This window comes from Myodes glareolus, chromosome X (assembly GCF_982192425.1).
Source record: "Myodes glareolus chromosome X, mMyoGla1.1, whole genome shotgun sequence".
NCBI lineage: Eukaryota > Metazoa > Chordata > Mammalia > Rodentia > Cricetidae > Myodes > Myodes glareolus.
Genome location: NC_142053.1, coordinates 18,580,822 through 18,605,758, shown reverse-complemented (window position 1 = coordinate 18,605,758; position 24,937 = coordinate 18,580,822). Strand labels below are relative to the sequence as shown.

The 24,937-nt window shown below is 42.2% G+C and overlaps 1 protein-coding gene across 1 annotated transcript in view; it reads left to right on the top strand.

Annotated features, from left to right (window-relative positions):
* The window catches only part of Adgrg4 (adhesion G protein-coupled receptor G4), a 92,521-nt gene extending 68,005 nt beyond the window's left edge, over window positions 1-24,516 (top strand). Inside the window, exons 13-22 of the mRNA XM_048457563.3 lie at window positions 3,251-3,370; window positions 4,518-4,563; window positions 6,162-6,265; window positions 7,678-7,799; window positions 8,866-9,134; window positions 12,504-12,582; window positions 15,654-15,934; window positions 20,594-20,702; window positions 21,659-21,813; window positions 24,251-24,516. Coding sequence (XP_048313520.3) covers window positions 3,251-3,370; window positions 4,518-4,563; window positions 6,162-6,265; window positions 7,678-7,799; window positions 8,866-9,134; window positions 12,504-12,582; window positions 15,654-15,934; window positions 20,594-20,702; window positions 21,659-21,813; window positions 24,251-24,441 — 1,476 coding nt within the window. The 3' untranslated portion in view covers window positions 24,442-24,516. The remainder of the gene's footprint in view (window positions 1-3,250; window positions 3,371-4,517; window positions 4,564-6,161; window positions 6,266-7,677; window positions 7,800-8,865; window positions 9,135-12,503; window positions 12,583-15,653; window positions 15,935-20,593; window positions 20,703-21,658; window positions 21,814-24,250) is intronic.
* Window positions 24,517-24,937: the final 421 nt, after the last annotated feature.

Here is a 24,937-nt window from a genome sequence, read left to right as displayed (position 1 = left end):
AAAAATTAGTGGACAAAATTTTGTAATAATGATTTAAAATGTGTTCCTTAGCTGTCCGAACGATTTGATATTCCTGTCACTGCTCTGCATCATCAGAGATGCCATTATTTTTGGTCTTAATTTCCCTCCTTCCTTCACAGGGCTGTGCTTGTCTCTTAGAATAAGAGATAAACTTGCTTTGCATAGATTTCACGCTTAATAAGTAATTTTGATTCGCTAGCACCTTCCGTTGAAATAGACTAAAGACCTTCGCCAAAATTAGCCTGCAGACGTCATAGTGCCAGATGAAAAAGGGTTAGAACCAGCTTGGCATCAAATTCAGAGCTGGACGGGCGCTCATAACTCAAAGTGTCCCATATCTTCATTGTGCCAGTGAGGTCACCAAGACCCAGAAGGGGGAAGGTGCTTGCTGAAGGTGATACGATTCATTCTTTTAGTCATTCAATAAATTATTCATCCAGCCAATAGTCATTTCATTCCTACTGTGTGTCTTCCATGGCACTGGGTGCTGGGTGCTAAGTGCTATTCTGTGGTTTTCATGGCACTGGGTGCTAGGTGTTGAGTGCTATGGCTGCAGTGTTAAGCAAGGGAGAGATGGGGCCTGCTCTCATGGAAAATGCAGTGAATTTAAAGAGAACAAAAGCCATGTGGGGTGGCGCATGCCTTTAATCCCCTGCACTCGGGAGGCAGAGAGAGGCAGATCTCCGTGATTTTGAGGCCAACCTGGTCTACAAAGTGAGTACGAGGACAGGCTCCAAAGCAACAGAGAAATCCTGTCTCAACCCTTCCGCCCCCCAAAAAAACCCAAAACAACAACAGCAACAACAAAACCCAATAAAAGAGAAGAGAAAGTAGAAGTTTCTAACACTAAAAGCAGGACATGAGGCTGGGACATGTGTCACTGGTGGCTGAACAGTACATGAATGAAGACACACTACCCTGTAACTACCTTCCTCTTCAGTGCCCAGGCCCACAGCCTTAGTTTTACACAGCTTCCACTAACATCTTTTGATCGAAATCTTGACAGGTATCGCAACCTCCTACCTTAGAAATTGTTACGACTATCCCACTCTTGAACACCTCGTACCTCCTCCTTTCTTCTGGCAGCTGCAGCTCTCAGGGAAGAGCAAAGGCACTGAGCTATCACACCATGGCACAGGGGCTCTGGGACTGTGGGAGAGGGAAGAGCAGGAGCCCCTTGATTTGGGGAGATCCCAGCTGCGACGGGGCCACATAATTAAATGAAGAGCGAAGAGAGCGACACAGAGGAAGCACCTGTGCAAATGGTCAGAGGTCTAACAGGCAAAACTCGAGGCTAGAGGAGTGAGAAGTGATTTCCCCTCTCCCCATGCTTATCGTGTTGTAGGTGAGAAACATGAACCCAGAGAAGAGGTTCGTTAAGTGGGTCACTATGGATATTTCCTCCTTTGGTCTTTTGCCTGCAGAAAACTGTATCCCTTAAGCTAAATTGGAGGATTATTTAGAGGTCATCTGGTCTACCCTCCTTCCTCATGCTACCGATGGCCCAGAGAAGAGAAGGTCTTTGGAAGACCCAGAGGGCTTAGGCTAGCCCATAGGCTTTCGAGTGTCAGTAACACCTTACCACCATCATGGTCTGATGGTGTTCCACTTTAGCAGGCTGTCTCAGGGAACTCTGAAGAGAAAGGAACACCGAGTCATCAGAGTGTGTATTTGTTATTTTTCTAACTGTTGGAACTTAAGCAAGGAAGGGCTGATTTTGGTTCACTGTTTGAGGATACTGTCCACCATAGGAGGGACATCCTTGCGGCAGTAGCTTGAAAAAGCTGGTTGCATAGTGTCTGCAGTCGAGATGCAAATGACTGCCGGTGCTTACCTAGATTTCTCCTTTTTTATTCACTCCAGGACTTCTGGTTGAGGTAACGATGCCACCTATATTTAGAGTGGGTCTGTTGATTAGCCTAATGTAGACAATCCCTCAAAGGTATACAGAGGCCAACCCGATATAGACGATGCTTCTCAGACATGCCCAGAGTTTTATATCCTGTGTGAGTCTAGATCCTGTCATGTTACAATAGTAACCATCACATGACTGTTTAGGATGAACAAAAGTGGTCGTAAACATAAAGTAGGACACTTCCAAGTTGACCAAGACCACGTTCATGGTTAGTTACTCAAGCGCTTAAGTTGACTAGGGAGTAGCTACTGCACACTGTTTTCCCAGTGACAACTTCTAACCATGTCCAGTAGGTGTTCAATGGATGTCATCTGAACATCAGGCTTTCTTAGAAAAATTTTAAAAAATTTTATTCATCTTCTTTTCATCTTCCTTTAGCCTGTTTGAGCTTTTATATATGAGACAGGGAGGCGATCACTCAGCTAACTGGCCTTCTGGAGTCTTGGCCTTTGGAACTTTGCCCTTGCTAATTAAAGGATGTCATATCTCTACAAATATGGTTTAGTTTGTTGCCTTTAAGTGAATGTATCTGTAGGGATATGAGACTCTCTAATTGACAAGGTCCAAGTTCCTGTTTGCCACTCACTGGCTATGTGATCTTTGTCTATACAGGTAATAAGCCTGCCCAAGCCTCAGTTCAGTTGAATACCAATGGTCATGTGATGTCAGTGAGAGATGAAGCATATACATGGGGAACCTGACTCATAGGAACCAAAAGAGGCAATACCTGCTGCGTAGTAGGCTGAGCAAGGCATGCTAGACTATAATGTCTGGATCTCGATCTCAGAGCTTGTGGGTTTCTAGAGTACAGATGACTATCCTTGAAGATGTGTTTCAAGCTGGGTGTTGATAAACCTACTTCCTTCTCCTATGGCGGTGGCGGGGGGGGGGTAGACCCTGAAATGGCTTGTAATTAACTTGTGATGGATTCAGATTCCTTGTTAGAAAATCTTGTATGGATGATCAAAGAGTTGGAACCAAATTACACTGTGAAATGTTTAGGCCTGGAGGAATATCAAAGCAGAGGATGTTTTACTTTGTCGCAAGGGCAATATTGAGTATCTGGTTCAATGCCAATGTTGATTGGATAGATTTGTTCTAAATGGATGGATGGATAAATTAATGATTTATTCGAGTTTTTTAAAATCACTGTGCCTTATGTGAAGAGGTGAACTTAATGACTCTGAAAGTTCACTATTAGATTGTGATTTCCCCACACTTCTGTGCCCAAACTATGTAACACATCACCAATTCTACACTGATAATGATTACATAAGAAATTAAACGTTTAGGACTTTTATGTTTCTTCTGCAGACTGAAACCATCACTACTGCATTAATGACATATGTTGTGAGTGCAAGCATCTCAAATATGTCTATTCAAAACTTGGCTGATCCAGTGATTATCATTCTGAAGCATATTCAAGGAAACTGGGTAATATATCTGTTTTCATCTGGGAACCAAACAGGACCCCTCTGTACTTTTCCTGTTGAAAAAAGAAGGTCAATTAACATTCAATTCAAAGACTTCATGAGGATTTTCTAACTCCAGTTAGCAGAAGAATGTTATAACTGGGTATTTCTAGAAACAATGTTGTATTCTCAAAGGATCATGAAGAGTGGACATTCTAGCAAGACACTAACTAAGACTAAACAGATCTCTGGTTGTAACAGTAAAAGTCATTGAATTTCCTTCATTTTTGAGTGAGACAAACAACACCTTTATTGAAAATAACATTTTTATTCTTTGGTTTTCCATGAAGAACATTAAAACCTGTATTAATTATCAAAGGATTAAAATGATAATCATATGGAATAACATAAGGCTTATCCTACTAAAATGATCAAATTCAGTCTTAGTAAAAGAATGAATTACTGTTTTATTCTTTGATGTTAATATGTGTCCAGTGTGGAGCTTTAATAGTTTCCTTCATTCCTTGTCTAAGAGGCCATATGGTCTAACATATTTTCCACTAGTCTTAAAGCGAAGGGAGAGTGGAATAGGGAATTTAAAAACCAGATTGAAAATAAAGCATGTTAGGTGGGTAAGATCTCTCAATTTTGACGATGACTCTGAGATTATTCCTGGGAATTAATTATCCCTTACCGCCAGTCTTTCAGAGATTGAGGGAGCTCGGGAAGTTTTAGGAATCTTCAACAAGCTTAATGAGGAGGCAGCTCAATCATGTGTCCATAAAGGATGGTCACAGCTGTGAGTCCCCAATTCTGAAGCCTCATAAAGAACACCTACCATACGCCAGTCTCTCACTGATCCTCTACAGCTTCTCCCTGGGCCTTGTACCAACTGACAGATCCCAATGCTACTAAATAGCACATGCCCCATACAGTAAAATGCTATTTTCTTACTTCTAACTCGAGAGCTAGGTGGAGTAAGACTTAAAACCAAGACATAAATGATCTCTCTCTTTCTCTCCTCTGTGTGTGTGGGTGTGTGTGTGTGCTCCTATGTGCGCGTGCTTGTGTGTCCACTGGCTAGCAACCTTGAAAAAACTTCTGTGTATTATCGCTGTGCAGGAACCCTTACAAAGAAAGTTATTTAGCTGTAATTCTCATTTTTGCAGAATTATGATCAAGTTTACTGTGCCTTTTGGGATTTTGACACCAACAGTAAGTATTTATAGAAGCAGACTGTGACCTGCTTGGTGGCGGAGGCAGAGGGTTTGCTGTGCAGCTGTTGTCGAATCGGGCCTCACAGAGCACTCTGCATGACCAAGATACCCTTTGTGAGTTTTAGGGCATGAAATTTAAGAAAATTCATTTTGGTAAGACATTTATTATATAAATTATAAAAATAATAAATATAAAAATGGGTAAGCAAGATTGGAAAAAATACAGTTAGAAGGCCCAGTGCCAAATAACTGTGAAGTATTGGGAGAGGGCTGAGGAGCGATCACCTGCCTCTTTAGGTGTACTTTCTTATCTTTTTGGTTGTGAGCCTAGCCTTTAACAACTGAGGTTTCGCTCCAGCCCTAGGTGTACTTTCTTACAGCCCTAGGTGTACTTTCTTTCACTATTCACTTTCTCCCTCTCTTTTCTAATGATGGTGAGTCCTTGGGTAGGCCCTATGCCCTCTAAGGGACCCAATCTTTTAATTATCTCATTGAGGAGATGAGACTTCTTCATTAATCCTGAAAAGTCCTTCTGCTTGGATAACCGCATCGATGAAGGGGCTGAGTGTGATTACTGCTGACTGGCTTTCTCTTAGATTTGCCACCTCCACTGGAATTTCTAGTGTTAATACCAAATCTCAGAGAATTTCCCCACACAACCAGTCTCTCCTAGGAATGTTATGGCTGGTGGTGAGAAACGTTCTTCTACCTAGGGAGCTCTGCTTGGGTACTTTTCCCATCTAGAAATCAGAGAGAAAAGAGACGTTCTTTTTCTACTTAGCTCCTTAGGGAACAGAACACTACCTTTTTCTGACAAGCAGAAACAATGTGTCCTCCCCTGGCTCCCCCCAAGTCTGTTAAAAAAATGATCCCATAAAGTGACAAGCTCTGTCCTCCACAGCGTTGATAATTTGGTTCCTGTGTTGATTCTTGGCAGTTGTGACCATTCCCAGGAGACCCTTTGCCCCTGGCTCTCTATGCCGGGAATCTAGAACATCTGGAATCTATAGCATTTCCCCATGGGGACAGTTCTGCTCACACCTGGATACCTGTCCTGAGATAAATCTTTTGGTGCACTACCACCCTAAAAAAGCTGTAGAACCCAAGATCTACATGGCTCTAATGGAGCGAAAGCAAATGAGCCCATTTAGTTTCTGGGTGCAACTGTTTCTAACATAAATGCCTGGGTTGGCTAAGTGGCAACCTATATTACAAACGTCTAGGTCCTTCTAAACTTCCAGATCTGTCTGTTTATTCTATTGCCTGCTTACATAACACGTGTCTCCAGCATGGTGGCTGGAATAGTTGCTCATGGTTAGAATCTGCTCTAATCTGTAGAGGTGTGGTACAGAACCAGGACTAGTGAGTGACAAGACGTTAGACTATCTAAAAAGCCCCCTCCCACCCTGCACCCCTGACACACGTCAATTTGGCCTATTAAATGTAATTTAATTTTGCTGTTCAATCGTATCTCTATCTTGCTGTCTTAACAAACAGTGCTAATTATAACACACGTTTGGATGGTTCATATAATGAAAAATTAAGCATTTCTGAGAAAAGTAAAATTGCTTTGAAATTCCCTTCTGTCCCCTGCAGATGGGCTAGGTGGATGGAATTCATCAGGCTGTGAAGTAAAGGAAAGCAACGTAAATTACACAATCTGTCAGTGTAACCACCTCACCCACTTTGGAGTTTTAATGGTGAGTTGTCTCTTTATCACTCCTCAATGGAATCTTGACAACCTTTAGCAGGTTCTAACTATTAATCTACATGTAAACTAAATAATGAAAAAATAGTATGCAAGCAGCAAAAATGGCTCTCCTCCCATTGTGTTTACTAAAATGGAGACGACCAAAACAGGTGTTTATTTTTTTTCTTCAGAAAATGAAGGCCCACTCTTCAAACAAGAAGCTCTGTATAGCACACAGTGTCAGTGGGTAGCCCAGGGTGGTCTGGAACTCATGATCTTTCTGGCATAGCCTCTCAAGTACTGGTTGCATGAGGATGCCCATCCACACCTGACTTGAGTGTGTTTTATATTCCCTATGGACATTTTATTCACCATACTAGAATCCAAATGGTGAGAATTTTGGTTGGCTCACTCCCAACTGTCTCGAGCTTTATAGCCTCAAAAAAAAAAAAAAGCCTCACGCTCAGGTTCTAGTTCTGTCAGCAATTAGTTTTGCAGTTTGCTTTGAGGGGTCTTACTTGCTTGGAACTTAGCTCTTTCTTCTCAGTTGTGAATGTTAGAAGCGAGAATTACTCTTAACACTGTTGAAACTTAGAACACATAATTCTATGGTATGGTAAGCAGTGCATTGTAAGATGGTCAGCAACATCCCAGGCCTCGACCCAGTCACTGTCACTAGCACCTTCCTGAGTTGTCACAACTAGAAAACATCTCTAGGTGCTGGAAAATGTCCCAGCAGGGGGTAGATTCCTTCTAATTTAAAACTCCCAGAACAGATTAGTACTTCCTAGCTTTTATATATATATATAAAAAAAACGCCCTAACTTCTTATGAGGCATAGAACAATAAGCATTTAATGAAAGCTGTGGATTTTCTTCCCAAACCAGTGCACTTATGTATTCAAATAATTTTGCATGTTATTGCATATCTTTGGCGGTCTTCAGATTAAGACATGACTGAACTATTACTGTACACAAAGGACCACTTTATCTCTTAATTTTATAAAAGTTGTTTAAGGTCTAAGGAAAAGGAACAACTGTCTTTCTGCTTTGTTTTGTGTATTTCAAACACAAAGTATTTCGGGGACACTCAGTTCAGATAATGATTCACTTTGCGTCCCAAATTCAAACCCATTAGCTTGGTTATATTTTCAAGTGCTGAACATGTTAATGACAATGAAACCAAGGACTAAATGTTCTTTCAGTGTTGCTGGTGGCTTTCCAGGCTCTGTATACAGTAAGCTGTACTAGGCCTGGTCAAGCTGTGTATGGTCGTCACATACCCAAGCCCATCATCTGACTGCAGAGAAGCTGTAACAGAGCTGCTGTATGTCCTGGGAGCCACCTGTTTGTGAGCACCAGAAGCATTGAACGCAAAGCTTGTTCTGATAAATACGTAAAGTACTACGTATTGCAATTCTAGGATTTGTCCAGGTCTACAGTGGATGCAGTGAACGAACGGATACTAGTGATTATAACATACACAGGATGTGGGATCTCCTCCATTTTCCTGGGGATTGCAATGGTGACATACATAACTTTCCAGTAAGTTCATGCAACATAGCTCTGAGTAAGTTTAACTTGGTCTAATGGACGGGTTGTCGTTGAAAACCTTGTTAAATTCATGACTATAACACAACAGAGAGAGGTTTACATCATCAGATTATGAAGTGGGCAAGATAAAAAAATAAAGCAAAATAACTTCCTGGAGTATTTTAAAAGTGAAAGGTTTGTAATTGGGAGTGAAATCTCTCTACCCTGATACACGGACAGGGACCATTAAAGAAATAGTCTAAAGTTTCATTAGAAATAAGAACTCTTTCATCAGAGGAAAAAGTATAAAGACAGTGAAAAGACAACCACAAATTGGGAGATGATATTTGGATAGTAGCAGTGGTGTGTGTGTGTGTGTGTGTGTGTGTGTGTGTGTGTGTGTGTGTGGTGTGTGCACGTGTGCATGCATGCACACAATGCAATTTAAAAGCAAGGCAGAAAATTGAAAAGTGAACAAAAGAACTGAATGAACACATCACAGCAAAGGTTGCCCATGGACAGCCCTGATTTGCATCCAAATGGTTGGTGAGTATATGATCATATGGTAAGTTTCTCAACATCTTTACATGTCACAGACATGACAATTAAAACCATAATTATTTTTAAAAACTGACCTTACATTGAGGGGGAGATGAGTTGGGGGAATATGGGAGGAGTAAGAGAGGGAAATGGAGGTAGATATATTTCATGGCAATTCTCAAGAACAAAAAGAATTAAACAAGCAAAATATTTAATTTTATTAACAATAAAAACCAACCAACCAAACAAACAAACAACAAAAAATCCAAACCTCACAGTTACATGCCCAAGCAGGCACCTGCCAGAATGATGACATTTTAAAGTATCCACAGTAGAAAGTGTTCACAAGAAAATGAAGCCACTAGAACTCCAATGGATTGCACAACCATTTATTACCCAGAGCTTCGCAGAGAGGGATGGGGACTTGGGAATTCTTGGTGCACAACCCTTGTCCTTTTGCTATCTAGATAAGATGAAGCAGTGCCTAATTTGGAAGGGAGACCCTGCCTGGCCTAACATTTATTTATTTGTTTTAAAGCAAACTTCGAAAAGATTATCCTTCCAAAATCCTGATCAACCTGTGCACAGCATTGCTGATGCTCAACCTAGCGTTCCTGGTTAATTCCTGGCTGGCATCGTTTCAGAAAGTGGGACTATGCATCACAGCTGCCGTGGCACTTCATTACTTTCTGCTTGTGTCTTTGACGTGGATGGGGCTGGAGGCAGTCCACATGTACTTTGCTCTAGTCAAAGTCTTCAATACATACATTCCAAATTATATCCTGAAACTTTGTCTAGCTGGTTGGGGTGAGTATTCTGCCGTTGGGCTTGATGTCTCTCTTTAAACGAGGTCTTTTTTTTTAAAAAATTAGCTCCATCTTAGTCTATTTTTCTTTTTCTATTCCTTCCTTCCCTCCTTTCTTTTTCCTTCCTTCCTTTCTTCCTTCCTTCCTTCCTTCCTTCCTTCCTTGCTTCCTTCCTTCCTTTAGAAAATCTGAGACTGGGTAATTTACAAAGAGATATTATTTCTAAGTTCCAGAGGATGGGAAGTATCTGGTGCAGAAAATTCTACTGTGCTAACAACATGGTGGAAGGCATCACATGGCTGCGAGTGAGGGGAAGGGAGCAGAACTTATCTTTTTTATAAGGAACCCACTACTGGAAAAGTGTGAACTGACTTGTTGCAATAAAGCAATAATCTATTTCTGAAGGCAGGTCCTTTATTACCTAAGCAACTATTGAAGATTTTATTTCTCAGTAATGTGCCAATGGGGATCCAGTTTCCACCGAATGAACTTTGGAGGACCTGTTCAAAGTGCAGCAGGCACCATTTGCCATGTTGTTTCAGACCCATCTCTTACTAGTGTCACTCAGGAATCAAGGATTGCATCACTGGAGTTTGGATGTGCATCTCTCTTCCTGTTTATGTGGTTCTCTTTACATTCAACTGCAAAGCTTTAGAGTAGAGAGTTTGTGCACAAATAGTTATTGAACACCCACTCGAGTGTCGTACTAAAGGCTGCATCCATAGTAACAACCCTGTGAGGCTTTAGCCTTCCCTTTATAGAACTATCAGCAATACTTATTGATGTAATAACGAATGGTCAGCTCTCCGCTATAGGTGGCTGCTGATATTCTAAGAGCTTTCTGTGTCTATGGAGTTTTCACTGCATCTATATAGAATGAATTCCACTGTTATTCTCACTGAAGACATGAGGGGAGGGGATTGGACTTGCTAAAACACATGCCCAAGATCTGAACCAGGGAGCCTCTCTCCAAAGTTTGAACTTTTAATACTGACAATCTTGCCATATTGATTGAGGTACAGGAAAAAAGATTTCAAATTGGTAGCATGGTGTCCAGACAGCCATGATTGGACCCTTACCACCTCTTTTGACTGTCAAGACCACTGTTGTCCTCAGAAGAAGCCAGGAATGAAAGTCAGCATGGATGCACCCTTCTCTCTCGCCAAGTCTTCTCTTCATCCAGTCTTTCTCGCTCCATTCACGGATCTTCCCTCCATCCAGGCCATGCACGGTGATGGTGCCTACAACTTGTTTCCTTTCTCTTGAGGCATCTCATTTTATACTACTTCCTCCGATACAGGGACAGGCAGGAAAGGCAAGGGATTGTATTCAGAGGCAGGAGAATCCTGAAAAGTGTCAAGTATAATCACAAGCTAAGGTCAGGCCAAGGCTGAGGTTTGACTGACTAACTGGTTGAGAAAGGTACAAAGAGCCACAATGAGATACACTTGTTATTTACAAAGTAAACAGGGGAGTAGTTAAAATTGCCGCTCACCCCAGGCTTGGAGAAGAGTAACACCAAAGAGAAAGGCGACAGATGACATTGTACCAGTGGTGGAATTCTCCATGGCTGAGGGGCCAGTTCTAAATGGATGCTATGTGATTTTCTACTCTACTGCTCCATTTTGGGGGGGGGCAGGGTATAACGCTCCACACCTCTGAAGACACAGGAGGTGATAAGAAAGTGTCTTGTGCTGCAGGGGGTTTGGAAGCGTTATACAATTAACTGGAAAACAAACGCTAGGATCTCTGTAGATGTAACAGCTCGTCTTCCTAAGCCAAAGCAATTGCTTCTGAAGGTGTGTGCCTTTAAATTTCTGTCCAAGAAAGTAGATTTGTCCACATTTTATAAAAACTAACAGAGAAACCCTGTCTCAAAGAGACAAAAACAAACAAACAAACAACTAACAACCGATTTCGGTGGCCTATGCCTGCCCTCCCAGATTCAAAGCTATTCTACATACTGAGCTCTAGCCTGGTCTCCAGCATGGTACTGCCTTATCAATCCAAACCCCAAACAAACAAAAACTAACAGAATGAATAATAGGGATATTTAAAAATCTTTTTATTATGTGTGGGTGCGTTGTGCTGTGGCATATAAATGGAGGTCAGGCGACAGACAGCCTGAGGGAGTTTGTTCTTTCCTTCCACCAATTGGATCCTTGGGACCAAGCTCAGGCTTGGAAGCAAGTGCTCTAACCTGCTGGGCCATCTTGTCAGCCCCAGTAGGAATATTTTTTTTTTTAAAATATGAACATACAGACTTGAATACTTCCGTACAATTTGATCCTAAATATGAGGCCCCCTTTCAGACCTGTCTTACAGTGTCTGGGGGACATTTTTAAGGCAGCATAGCAAGTAACGAACCTCAGTATGGTATTTTCATACTATATGCATTATACTTTAGTATTTTTCACGCTTTTCTTCCTCTAGTACTCCCCGCCTGTCCTTCCTGCCCTCCTCTTGCTGGTCCTCTTCTTCCTACCAATGGACCCCTTTCTTATTTCACCTCCATGAAAAAAAATATGTGCATGAGGGTCGGCCCTGGGCCAGGTGTGGGCTAGCTGAGTTGGAAGGGATTGATATCTGTTTATCATAGTTGGGGCAATGGAGGATATTTCAAGATGCTTACCACTGTGGGGAACGGAATAGCTTTGCAGAGTATTTTGTAACCCCCCTACAGGGTGTGTGGGTGTATGTGCTCCCATTAGGAGAAATGCAAGCTTAGAAATAAAAAAATCAGTTCAGTTTTGCAACTGTACATGAAATTGAATTTGTATAGCCCGTGCCCATACTCCCATCACGTTTGACCGTTTTAACTGAGCTGATTGCTTTATTATAGTGTGGCTGAATTGAGCGGCCGTTAACTGGTCAATCTAGTCAAAATGTCAAACTAGTAACGAGTGTGGAAACGGCTTGCCTGTCAAAAAAGCAATGAAGGCTGCAGCTCATGGTCTGTGCCCCTTCCTCCAAGGTGACCTAGACAAAGGCATAGTGGGAACAAAGGGGTAGAATTGAAAAGCAGAAAAAAAAATGGTGGCCCATCATCTGAGGAGAAATGCTTGGTGTGGACTTGTGTTCTGAAGAACCAGATGCTTCTACTGCCAAACTAATTTTTCTTTCGGCGCCTGAGCCATTTTAATAAGTAGCAAGTGTTGCATTGGAGCCACTGCCGAATAGCTTAGTTTAGCAGATTGGAAACTAGAAAAGTTTACCTTGAAAGAATTCACAAACACTTTGCAAACAATGGTAAATGAGCACAGATGTGGCTCCATTAAACGGCGTCTTAATGTGTCGGCCCCACAGCTGTTTGCTTAGGATCCTAGTCCCTAGATTGACCAGGTTCTCTTGCCTTGCTCACCCTCTCTAGGAATCCCCGCAATCACGGTGGCTATTATACTCAGCATAAGAAAAGACCTGTATGGAACTCTGAACCCAACAACTCTATTGTAAGTACCAATAGCTCTCTCTTTCAGGCAGTGGGTGTTCTAGGTACGGTGGGATGTTCCTGGCCAGGAATGTAGTCTTAGCACTGTCCTCATGGAAAATTCAGGGTCAACCTTTCTGCTAGAACACAGTCACGCTCACTCGGAGAATGGGTAGGTGTTTGGTTTCCGTATGATCGTGGCCAAGTCACCTTGCCCTTTAGATGCCTTTCTTCTGTGAAATGGGGCTAATATAATTTGCTCTCAGTGGCAGGTGCAAGTTTCAATGACATTGCTTATATGAAGTGCTTGACCTGTTGCTTGATCCGTGGCAAATTCTACGGACCTGCCAGTCTTTTTGGTTGGAAAAACTCACAGGCCAGGGGAAAGATGTCGTGGCTAGTCTTTGAGATACTGAGATGAATTAGAAAACATAGTCTGTCTTTTAGCAACAAAGGTTTTCCCAGAGGGAGTCTGAAAAAACTTCCCATTGTAAACTGGCCAGATTTATTGTTCTCTATTTGCTTTTTGTTTTTCTCTGTGTGCTTTAAAAATTTGATATATAAGCCCATCTCTTAACTACAGTCAGGAGAACAGCTTTTATTCCAGCCCATCTCTTTGGAGCCTTATTTGGAGATGCACAGTTCCTCAGACTGCACATCTTTTTATTTGATTTCCTTATATCCATTCCCTTTACCATGGCATCTCAAAATCATGGCCACTATAGATTTCTTGTCCCGCTGTGCTGGGATCAAGTGCAGGAGGCCCTGTACCTTACCCTCCTCTGTCTTTCATACCGAGACGGCAGTTGCAGAGGGTCAAAATGACATTGCCCTCCACAGCAGATGCTTTCTAATTAAATTCCTACTTCTCCCTCAGTTCCCTCTCTTCTCTCTCCTTTCTTGTCTCCAGCCCTGTCCTCCCTCTTTGCCGGTTGCGTGACTTAAAAGGCCCCCAGTATCTGTCTCATAGTGATTCTTCTTCAAAGATCAAAAGCAAAACCAAAACGAGAACAAAATCAACTCTGCACTCCCCACCCCCAAAGAGCCTTTTCTTATGTGATTTGTTAGGAAGAGGCAGATGGCTCTGAGAGTTTTGTTTTGTAAATGATTATACTTGGAAAGGTAATTCATCACAGGGTACAAAATCCAAATGTACAAAAGGCTAGAGGCTGAAAGCTAAGGTAGAAAGTGTTTCTCCTTCCAGGTAACTCGTACTAGCAACACTCAAACATGGGACCATTTCCTTGCACACAGTTTTTGCCTGGCTGGCTTTATTTTTTTAAAGATATTTTATTATCACTGATTCTGTTTTGTATTATCACTGATTATGTTTTGGATCATGTTTTGCTATATAGCCCAGGATGTCCCGGATGTGTAGCCCAGGCTGACTGCAAACTCGGTAACGCTCCTGCAGCCTCAGCCTCCTAAATTGCTGATATTACGAGCCTGAGTCACAACATCCACATAGTTATTTTATTTTTGACATATTGTTGTATTTATTTGTGGAGTACAGCAAAACATTTGAATACAGACTTAATATTATATCGTGGTCAAATCAAGATAATGAACATATCCATTATCTCAAATATTTATTATTTACTTGGGTGCCAACATTCAAGCTCCTTTCTTCTCAGTAATCTGAAATAAACATCACAATATTGTTTACTGTAGTCACCACACTGTGCAGTAGAACACGGGCACAGATCCCTTCTTTCTGCCGGAGCCTGGTGCCTTTCCTTCTCCTTTCCCTAGGCTCTGATGACTGTCTATTCTCTGTAATAAACTGTAACAATTCTCTTAGATCTATTTATTTTATGTGTGTGAGTGTTCTGCCTGCATGTATGTATGTGTACCATTGGCATCGCCAGTGCCCAGGGAGTCAGAAAAGACATCCAGTTCCCTAGAATTTGAGTTTTAGGTGGTTGTCAGCCACCATGTGTGTGCTGGGATTCAAACCCAGGTTCTCTCCAAGAGCAGCAAGTGCTTGTAACTTGAGCCATCTCTCCAGCCCCATGATCCTCTTTTTGTGTGAGTGAGCTCTCATACACTTTATCTGTATGGTCTTTTGCACACTGATATTTTCACTTGGAGATGATTCTGTATCCTGAAACATAGCATTGCCTCATTTGGAAGGTTTTTATAGTTTGTTGGGGCTGTAGATGATAGAATGAGAATCCCAAGTATGAGACTGTATTAGGGAAATTAAATGATGTTTTCCCTCACCCTCCTAATTCATACCCATACAAACACACACACACACACACACACACACATACACACACACACACACACAATTTGACATGTGCCAGTATGGATAGCATGTCCCACAGGAATTTTTCTGGATTCGGAAAGAGATTCCAGCTAATTAGACACACAGTTGATCTAGTCAAGCTTGTCTGCCTTCAAGACTCAGAAGCACTGCGTCTCCTACTTAGAGTTGTTGTTCAATGAAGCATCTGCTCACAACAACCACTGTGCATCTCGTCTTTAATAGAGACCGTGGAACCGATAGGCCATCCAGTAGCCACGGCCGCCTTTTTGTGGCCCAAATCCATCATCCTTTAAAGCAGTGCATCGAGGGCCGTCTTCTTTTGTTGCATTTTCATTAACTCTGATCATCTCATCATTATTTGATATAGCACTCAGGAATGTTCTTGCTTGCTCATGTCCTTTTATTATGATATTTATGATGCAAAGCAGAATTCATCTTGCAAATAAAAGCTCTGGTTTAAGGTGTGTGCAGGGTGGGGAGGAGAGTTCCTTTGGGGAGAAAATACATAATTTGTTTTTCTCTTGTTAAAGAAGAGAATAATTTCTCAGAGAAATTTACTGAGGTTTCTGTCCATGTGACCTGTAGGATTCTAGCTTGCTTTGGAAGGTACCCGGAAGCAGGGGGCGGGGCGGGGGGTAGATACAGTTTAAGCCCAGCTCCGCCTCCAGGAGATGTGAGTGGACGCCATTGTCTTGCTTCATCTCTTTCAGTCTAGATGTCCCACAATCCACTGAAATTGGCCAGATGATCTTAGTGTGCCCCGAAAGCAGGAGTTTCTGTTTATATGCCTCACAATGTCTTCTCTTCCTTGTCCCGTACAGCTGTTGGATTAAAGATGACCGCATCTTTTACATCTCTGTGGTCGCTTATTTTTGCCTCATATTTCTCACAAATCTCTCCATGTTCTGCACCGTTCTCGTTCAATTGACTTCAGTGAAATCCCAAAGCCAGAAGACCCGGAAGAAGATGATCTTGAATGACCTCAGAGGCACAATCAGCCTGACGTTCTTACTAGGCCTCACCTGGGGCTTTGCCTTTTTTGCCTGGGGACCTGTGAGGATCTTTTTCATGTATCTTTTTGCCATCTGTAATACTTTACAAGGTAACTCCTGCATGCGGGGCCTTTCTGTGGCTAGCTAGAAAACTTTGTTGCTTTGGAACATATTCCCACCTATCAGAATTAAAAGGAGGAAAAAAGTACACTTCAGGTGCTCCCTGCTCCCAATGGGTCAACAAGTGGTCTTTAGAAACATTACTTAGATATTAATTAGCCTTCACTGAGTGAATACAAGGCTTGCTCTCTCTTACTGAAGGGTGGAGGGAGTGTTACAAATGAGCTAGCACAATTCTTTCTAGTTGGTAATGTCTGTATCAAACACTGACTGGCAAGGTTCTTACAGTACTCATGGTATCAACACATCGTTGACGTATGGATTCACGCTTGTGTTTAAATTTTGAAGTGCTTGGCCTAGTTGAATATACCAATTGCTAGATGTAGGGGCATCAAACTTGTAACTTTATAGGCTCCAACTGCATCATATGTCTTAATAAACCACCAGGCTAGAAAGTTGCAGAGTCACCCAGAAATGAAACTTAAATGCAGAGTCTAGGGCCAAAGTTCTGAGTAGGGTATGTAAAAACATGAAACATGCTGCTTCTCTCTCTCTCTCTCTCTCTCTCTCTCTCTCTCTCTCTCTGTGTGTGTGTGTGTGTGTGTGAGAGAGAGAGAGAGAGAGAGAGAGAGAGAGAGAGAGAGAGCACGTGTGTGTGATATGTGAACGTGGGGGTTCACGGGTACACCTCCAGGCTGACCTCTTCTCGTGTTCATTCCTTACTCCTTTGAAGCTGGGAGCTAGGCTGCCAGCCAGCTCCAGCAATCCCTCTGCTTCCACCCTGAATAGCACTGAGGTTACAGGTGTCTGTGCCATTCTGGCTTTCAACATGAGTGCTAGGGATTTGAAAACAGACCATCACGCCTGTGCAGTCAGTGCTCTTACCTGCTCAGTCATCTCCCCCCGCCCCTTATGTGCCTTTTGATTGCATCTGGCAGCGGAAATGAACGTCTTTGGGACTCATGAGGTACTCTTTTCTCAGTGCCTTTTGTGGCTGCTCATACTTGATTATGACTGACGTAATGACTCTACACTGGTGGTGGAAAAAGCCACCCACCTCAGACTGAGGTGCTCTGATTTGATATTCTCGCATGTCACAAGAACTAGCTAACTTTGGTAGAGGGTGCCCGTAGATGTGGATTAGCATCCTGTGCAGGCTCCCTTCTCCGTGCTCACTCCAGGATGCTCCCTGGCTAACTAATTTGAGGAGAAATTTGTCCTGAGTTTTGAAGGTGAGGTTGAAGGAAAACTATAAATCTGGTTAAACCTTGAAAAGCAAGGAGGATTTTTGGAAGCAGCCAGTGCCCCATCCCTTGGCAAAGGGGAAAATGGTGTGTAGAACTGAATTACGTGTTCACTTGAAGATGAAAGCAAGACTCTTGTAGGACCAATTTAAACAAAGGCATGCTGTCTGTCTGTCAGACACACTCTCTATCACTCAAGTCCCGCCTACAAGATAGTTTGTGCCATTGTATCACAAGGGTGTTTGTAGAACCTTGAGTTTCAAAGTCAAGTCACACACACACACACACACACACACACACACACACGCACGCACCCGCATGCATGCACACTGTACTGGATTATTTGAACAAACTAGCAATTTGAATTCCAAATGGTTAATTTGCAACTGTGACTGAAAGGTGGATGCCCTGTGGTCAGGTGATAGAAAAATGGAGCTTATGATGAGCCCTTTGTGAAGAAGAACGTACACCCATAGGAATGATGGTGGCAAAACCCAGAACAAACAAGCAAACAACCTAGCATTTTCCCCTCATGCCTATCTTATAGTGAATAAGCAGATCAATGTGTTGTGGAAAAGCGAAAGGAAAGCTGCCAGAAGAGGAAGAGCTGGCAGGCAGCTCATTGGAATTCACAGAATAACCTTTAAGTAAAAGAACTCACAGGGCCACTTGCGGGAGAGCAGAGCGGCAATGGGTGCTCAATGTCACTGTCGTCTCTTGCCCGTGCTGCAGATGGAGCTCCCTGCTCCGAGGCTGAGGCTCGCTCCCCTCAGGTTGCTGCACTGCCTTCCAGGTGACTGGTGCACAGAAAGAGACAACGCTACTGAATTTCATGCTTGCAGTTCTTTGTTTCTCCATAGTGCTAAGGCCCCTGGGAGAATTAGTGAGACATGCCTCCAGATTGCTGCCTCCCACCTGGAATCCGGAAGTCTCAGGGCTGGGACGTGGGAACCAGGATCTTGCCAATCCAACTCTCCATCAAGTGACAGAAAATCACTTGACTCTTCCTGCAGCTTCCCAGGGACTGAAAGCTCATCATTCCATGAAGCCGAGCATTGAGCTTCTGATCCTCCCTGATTCTTATCCCAGTTTTCTTCACGGGATGAGCGCGATGGTTTTTAAGACCTCGGGTTCTATAGTCAGGGAGCCCATGCTCAGTGCTGCGGTGGCCAGCTCAAGGCCAGCTCTGTGACCCAGGCAAAGCTTACTAAACATGGTGTTCCAAGCCTCTCACTAGAAACATGAGGGTAACAACATGGTGCCTTCCACGGTGCCCATGCTTAGTAAACACTGGCTGTTGATCTGTTAGTACGTGGCTATTGTGGAGGCTCTCTCCATCCCTTCTGGTTGCGACCTGGCAATCATACAGAGCAAGCATGATTTGTCTTCTTTATGACAGCGCCCTCAGATCTGTGACTGATGCTTTCACTTCTCCACACCCTGTATTATTGACTCCAAGTATTTCCTTATCCAGACACAGCATCCCAACCTTTTCTCATGCCCATCACCATACCAGATGGCCCTGCTTTTGAGTACTTCTATTCGTTAGCATCCTTTGAGTACCAAGCCCTTCCTCTGGACATGGTGGGAGCTATAGACAAGCTAGGGGAATTTCAGTAGATTTATCACTCACCTCAATCCAAGATGCTTTTTGCCTGACCTCAGGGCACAGGTCTGTAATCACAACTACTTTGGAGGATGAGGTAGAAGAATTGCAAGTTCAAGGCCTTTCCTGGGCTTCAGAGCAAGGTACTTAAGGCCACCCTTGGGACTTACTGAGACCTTACTTCAAAATAAAAAGTTTAAAAAAAAAGAGGGCTAGGGACACATAGTTCAGTGGTACAGCACTTTTCAAGCATGTATAAGGACCTATGTTCAATCTCCAGTACTTAGCAAAAAAAAAAAATTACTTCCACTAAGGTAGTAGGTGATATAAGTTTTGAAGTTATTTTCCCTTTTGACTTGTGCTCAGTTTGCAATGAGTGCCAGGAGTAATTTACCTGCAGGACAATTTGCCAATGTGGAGAGGCAAGTTGAACCCTTTATAGCGAACGAATATTTCCAAATAATACTTGTGCCCAAAATATATATTTTGAGATCCAAGCAAGTATATCGTTATGTTGCTGAGGCTATAGATGACAGTGAGAATTTATGTGTCCAGTGTCTGGAAGTTCAAGTCAACAACAGTGTGTTGAGTTGCCGCACATAGTGCTGGAGGCAAAGGGAAAGGTGATGCGAAGATGAAAGGAGACAGAAGTCCGACCTTCAAAGACTAGACAGCTGGAAGATAAGATGGCTAATATGCAGAGAACTCTGCGACTAAGTAGGGTGCACATTATGAGCGGCAAAGTATTATGGCAGCTCAGAAGAGAGAAGGGCGCTTTTCAGGTTGCGGTATCTGCGAGGGCTTTGTGGATAATGATTTTAAACATGGACCATAAATAAAAGTCAGAGTATTGACAGGAATTACTCCTGCCAATTTAACCTCCATCTTGAGGAAATCCAATTAGGCCTCCAGGGAATTTTCAGTCAAGATCATCTTAAGTCCCTACTTTCATTTCCCCAGGAACTATTTTACAAGATGGAGATGAAAAATATCTCACATTACCAATTTATATCTCTGGCACTACCCTCTCATTTGTGGGGCAAAATCAGAGCTGGATATGCTTTGCACAAGCTTCAGTTATGCCAAAGGTCATGTGCATATTTATGGGTGTGTAACAACCTACACCCCAAATTCAGCAGCTTTAACACTACCTACATTTCTAATTTCCCACAATATATGAGGGTCAGGAATCCAGGCATAACTTAACTATACGCTTTCAGCTCAGAGACCATCACAAATGTGGAGTCAAGATGTATTCTGGTCCTGTAGTCCCAAGACCTTGTCCAGGGCTGGAATGTCTGCTTCCTAGAAGATTCAGTCCTATAACTGGGACCCACCATGTAGACATTTGCAGAGGAATACCAAGATTGTCAAGATACGATGTTTGATTTCTTGAAGAATGGGTGGATGCAGGGGGTATATCTTTTATAGCTTAACGAAGTGATACACCATGACTTGTGCCACTTGTCACTAATATGTGAAAGGATGCTGCATGCCAAGGATGTGAAATGTCAGTACATGAAGATGAGGATGGTTGAACGCTCTCTCTGAGTCTGGGTATTCTAGTAGCCCTTACCTCTTATGCTCTAGGGTAGATGGAAGCCTGGGGAGAATGGTACTGGATATGAAGTCTTAATACTGATTTTGTGCTGTTGCTGCCTTTGAGGAGGCCATAAAGATGTTAGAAAGGCATTAGTGCTCCTGGGGTTCATTGGAAGCAGCAGTGATGGTGCCCAGAACAGGCCTGAGTCAGGGGATTGGTGCAAGCCGAAAAGTCTGATCTTCTTCTCCTGGCTTAGGGTTCCTCATTTTTGTGTTTTACTGTGTGATGAAGGAGAGTGTGCGGGAGCAATGGCACACGCACCTCCGCTGCCGATGGTTTCGGCTGGGCAACTTTTCCGGTAAGACGTCCACTTGGGTAAGATTTTAAATTGTACATAGTTTATAGAACTGATCATATTCATTTGTCTCTGAACAAATTCTCACTACAAGACTACCAAAATAGAGACTGTTTCCTTGTTACGGAACTGATTTGTGCTTTCGTGCTAAGATGAAGGAAGTCAAGGTACAAGTGTGACTTGGATCATATTTTAACCTGGTAGAGAGCTCTTTTATGGACCCAGATTCTTTGGATTGCTTGTCATCTCTGTCATCTCACCCATGACTCAGTTAGAAGAAGAGTACTTGGTGTGTTTCCGGAGCTGGGTCATAGGGCCTTCAGGCCAGTAGCTAACAGTAGGTCGAATGGATCTGAGAAGCAAGGACTGGCGAGAGCTGGAGTGAATGTGTTGGCATTTCTAAGATGCCTCCCAAGCGAGCTGCCTGGGTGGCTCTTCTGCCAAGTGGGAGATGGAGTGGCCTCTAATGTTTCTTCTCAACACTGGCACTTTCCCTGAGGGCATCTCCAGGGCAGGCAAACTTGTGTTCTGTTATCAAATGATCGTCTCTTTAATCTTGGCAGCTTGTCTCAGTCTCTATTCAAAGCCCAGTCTGCTTCCTTTAGGGAGGCAACACCTGTGCTCTAGGAGTCTACAGGTCGTGCACAGGGCTCTTTCCCCCTGGGTGTACCAGTGACCTGCAGGTCCCTGTGCTGTAGGGAAAACAGACGTCCTTGGGAAGCGCAATGGGTTTTCATGTAGCACACACCGCAGAACAAACTCACTTCTCGCAACTTCTTAGAAAAGCCAACTCTCAGAATGAACAAATATTGAACACTGGACTTCATAATTTTTGACTTCATATTTTAATGGTATTGTTGAAGGCAGTATACTTTCTATACCACAGTCTCACCCATTTTAAATATAGGATTGGATAAATTTTGCATTTAACTTTTTTTCTGGTGTCATTGCAGATGGGAGCAAGAGGTTTGGGATAAATATTAGGTACAAACAGAAGAAACTGAAGAAAACCCATGAGTCCAAATTATTGACACCATCGCTCAAGTCAACAATCACCAGTTCTACTTTCAAATCTACAGGATCTGTGCCCAGCACTCCTTCAGACATAAACTTCCCGAATGGTAAAGCACAAGGCACTGTTGTTTGCATTTGTGTTCCAGAGGAGCTCAATAAGATGAGGCTAAATGTTAAATCTTGGATATTACCTCTTCCTCAAAACAAGCACATACTTTATATACAATATAACATGATGCTATGTTCTATAATAATGTGTAATATGATACATAATATAAGTAATGTAAATGAACAATATCCACTATATATAACCAGGTAAGTACTAAATATATATATATATATATGCTTTTATATAGATATACGGTGCTCATTCTGTATATATCTATCTATATTCAATATCTATATTCTATGTCTATAGAACATATCTACATTCTATAGATATATTTGTACTCATTCTTAGCTAAGAAAAAATATATAATGGGTTGTTAGACTAATGGGGAAGAGAGGAGACAAAGTTTGAGACCTTCAAAGGCTCCTTTTAAATTATTTATCTTTATTTTATGTGCATTGGTGTTTTGCTTGCACATGTCTGTGTGAGGGTGTCAGATTCCCTGGAACTGGAGTTGTAGACAATTGGGAGCTGTCATATGGGTGCTGGGAATTGAACCTGGGTCCTCTGGAAGAGCAGCCAGTGCTCTTAGCCTCTGAGCCACCTTTCCAGCCCCTCAAAGGCTCTTAAAAATAATTGTCATAGACTATTGAAACCAGAAAAATAAAACCTCTAGGCATAGTCTAGATCAAATTTCTCATTTTACCCAAAGGGAACCTAATGCCTATGGATGGTCACTAAGACCATTGGTGACAGACTGAGCCAGAACTCAGGTCTTGTAGCTCTAATCGCCACTGCCTCCCACCATTGACTCTCCTTGAGTTACCAACACAGACATCTGTACTTGTAGGTGGAGACAGATGTTGACCTGAGGATGGGATATTAGGAGGGAAACTGCAGGGAAGGGATGGGTCTACAAACTAAAAATGGAAAGTCTGCTTGAAATAAAGAAAAGTAGTAAAAGGAAAGTAAAAAGGATCAAGAATGTTTGAAAACTGTAAGTTAGAAACTAGATGTACTATCACATGCCTGTAATTCAGCCCTCGGGAGGCTCACAGGAAGGTTTCTCAGATTTGAGACTAGCCTGGGTCACATAATGGGGCTCTATCTCAGAAACCTGAAAAAAAAAAAAAAAAGAACCACCCAAGGTCCTTAAGCTGATGCTGGGATAACTGCATCCTGTTTTACTTGGACCGTGATGCAATAGCTTGTGTTTGCTTTCCTTGAAGACCAAACTAAGCTTCGGCTTCACACATAAGCAGATCATCTCGACAGCCTGACGATGGGCAAGCTGCCACTTTTGCAGCGCTAATGGACGGACTCCCTCTCTCACTTCTAGATTTTCTTACACTGGGTCCACAAACTCATTCTATTTTTTAGACCTATAACTTATTTGGAAACTGCATGGTGTGTTTTTAAAATGTTTTGGGTCAGGATCAGGTTTTGTTCTTCACTTTGTGGACTGCTTAGAGATGTATTCTTTCTGTCCTTAATATGTATAACTCTACAGTCTAGGTGACCACACAAGGCTGGGTGAATCATACTACATAACCTTAGTCTTCATTGTTGTATGAGAAAATTAGTGGTATCTATGAAAACAAACTTTCTCTGGCCAATTGTACCTATTATACTCTGGTCAGCTAACTACAGATATTTATCGCTCTTCTTGGAAGCCCTGGATTGTCATAGAATCAAGAATTCCTGAGTTGTCGAATCTCCTTAGTAACTAATAGTTGTGTCTGATTTGTAAATGTCAGTTTTGCAAGAGAGTATCCCTACTGTCCAAGGAATATCTTAATATATTAGCAATTAATACACTAAATGTACATGCATCCTAAATGTACATTTATATTTCTTCAAAGGACACAGTAGCAAATACATGTCAGAAAATCTTAACACTCTTGTACCAAGCAATAATCCTGGAAAACCAAGAGGTCTGAGGCCTGTTTCAAAGTGCTCAAAGCAGGAAAACGGCTCCAGATTCTAAAACTCCAATCTTGATCCTGCCATCAAACTTGTGGCAAGCACAATTTCATCCACTGATCACAGTGGGAAATCATGCTTTCTGCCCTACCAGGTACTTTCAAACGTGAGAAACTTTCAGAACAATTCTATCAAATCCATAGGGAATAAACCCGTGTTCTTTTCCATGAACTTCTCCAAGCACTGGTGAAGAGTGGCCTCCTCTAGTTTTAAGATGAAAGTCGGCAATGTTAACTTTAATTCACAGTGTAGGAAGTGCTTAGGTACCTCTTGTCTAGCCAGGGATGTCAGAATGAGGTTATCTCCCCCATGCTTACATTAGCAGAATATTTTTCACAACCTTTGCTTCTTTTCTACTTATTTGTCGCATCATTCTATGATATTTTCATACTTGTCTTCCTTGTATAAAATCCTTTCTGCATCTGCCTTAAATATTTTCTGTTTTCATGCAGGTAACTTTGATGATGATCCCTATACTTTCCCTTCCTTGGATTGTGAAGCTGCACCCACTTTTATAAGAAGAGCATTGACTGCAGAAATCAAAACAAATTCCGTCCAGAAACAAAGATCATTTTCAAAAAATGTTAGCAGAGATGCTCACTTGACTCCCGGCCCTGGACTGGGGGAAATGTTCAATTTGTGAAGCAAATCTGTCCCTACCTTGTATTCTAAGATTGCTTTGGGATAGGCAGAATGAAATTGTGTTCAGTAAATATTAAGCTTGGAATAATTCTCTTCTTTAGTGTTATTTTTTTATTTAACAAAACTTTTTTATTAAAGACTTTGTACTAGATAGAAGACAATGAAGAAAAGACAGTCCTTTTAAAATTTATTTATTTATTTGCTTGTATGAGTCTGTGCCTATATGAATGAATGTGTGTCACATGCACACAGGAGCCTTTAGGGACCAGAAGGACTTCCAATGGCTTCCAATTCATTGACACTGGAATTACAGGTGACTGTTAACCACCTTGTGGGTGTCTGGTATCGAACCTGGGTCCTTTGCAAGAGCAGTAAATGCTGCTCTTAAGTGCTGAGCCACCTCTCCAACACCAGTGAGGTGTTTCTTCATTTTTAAAGAGGAGATTGAAGTCCATATAGGATACATTAAGGGAGAAATGTCCATAACATTGAGGATT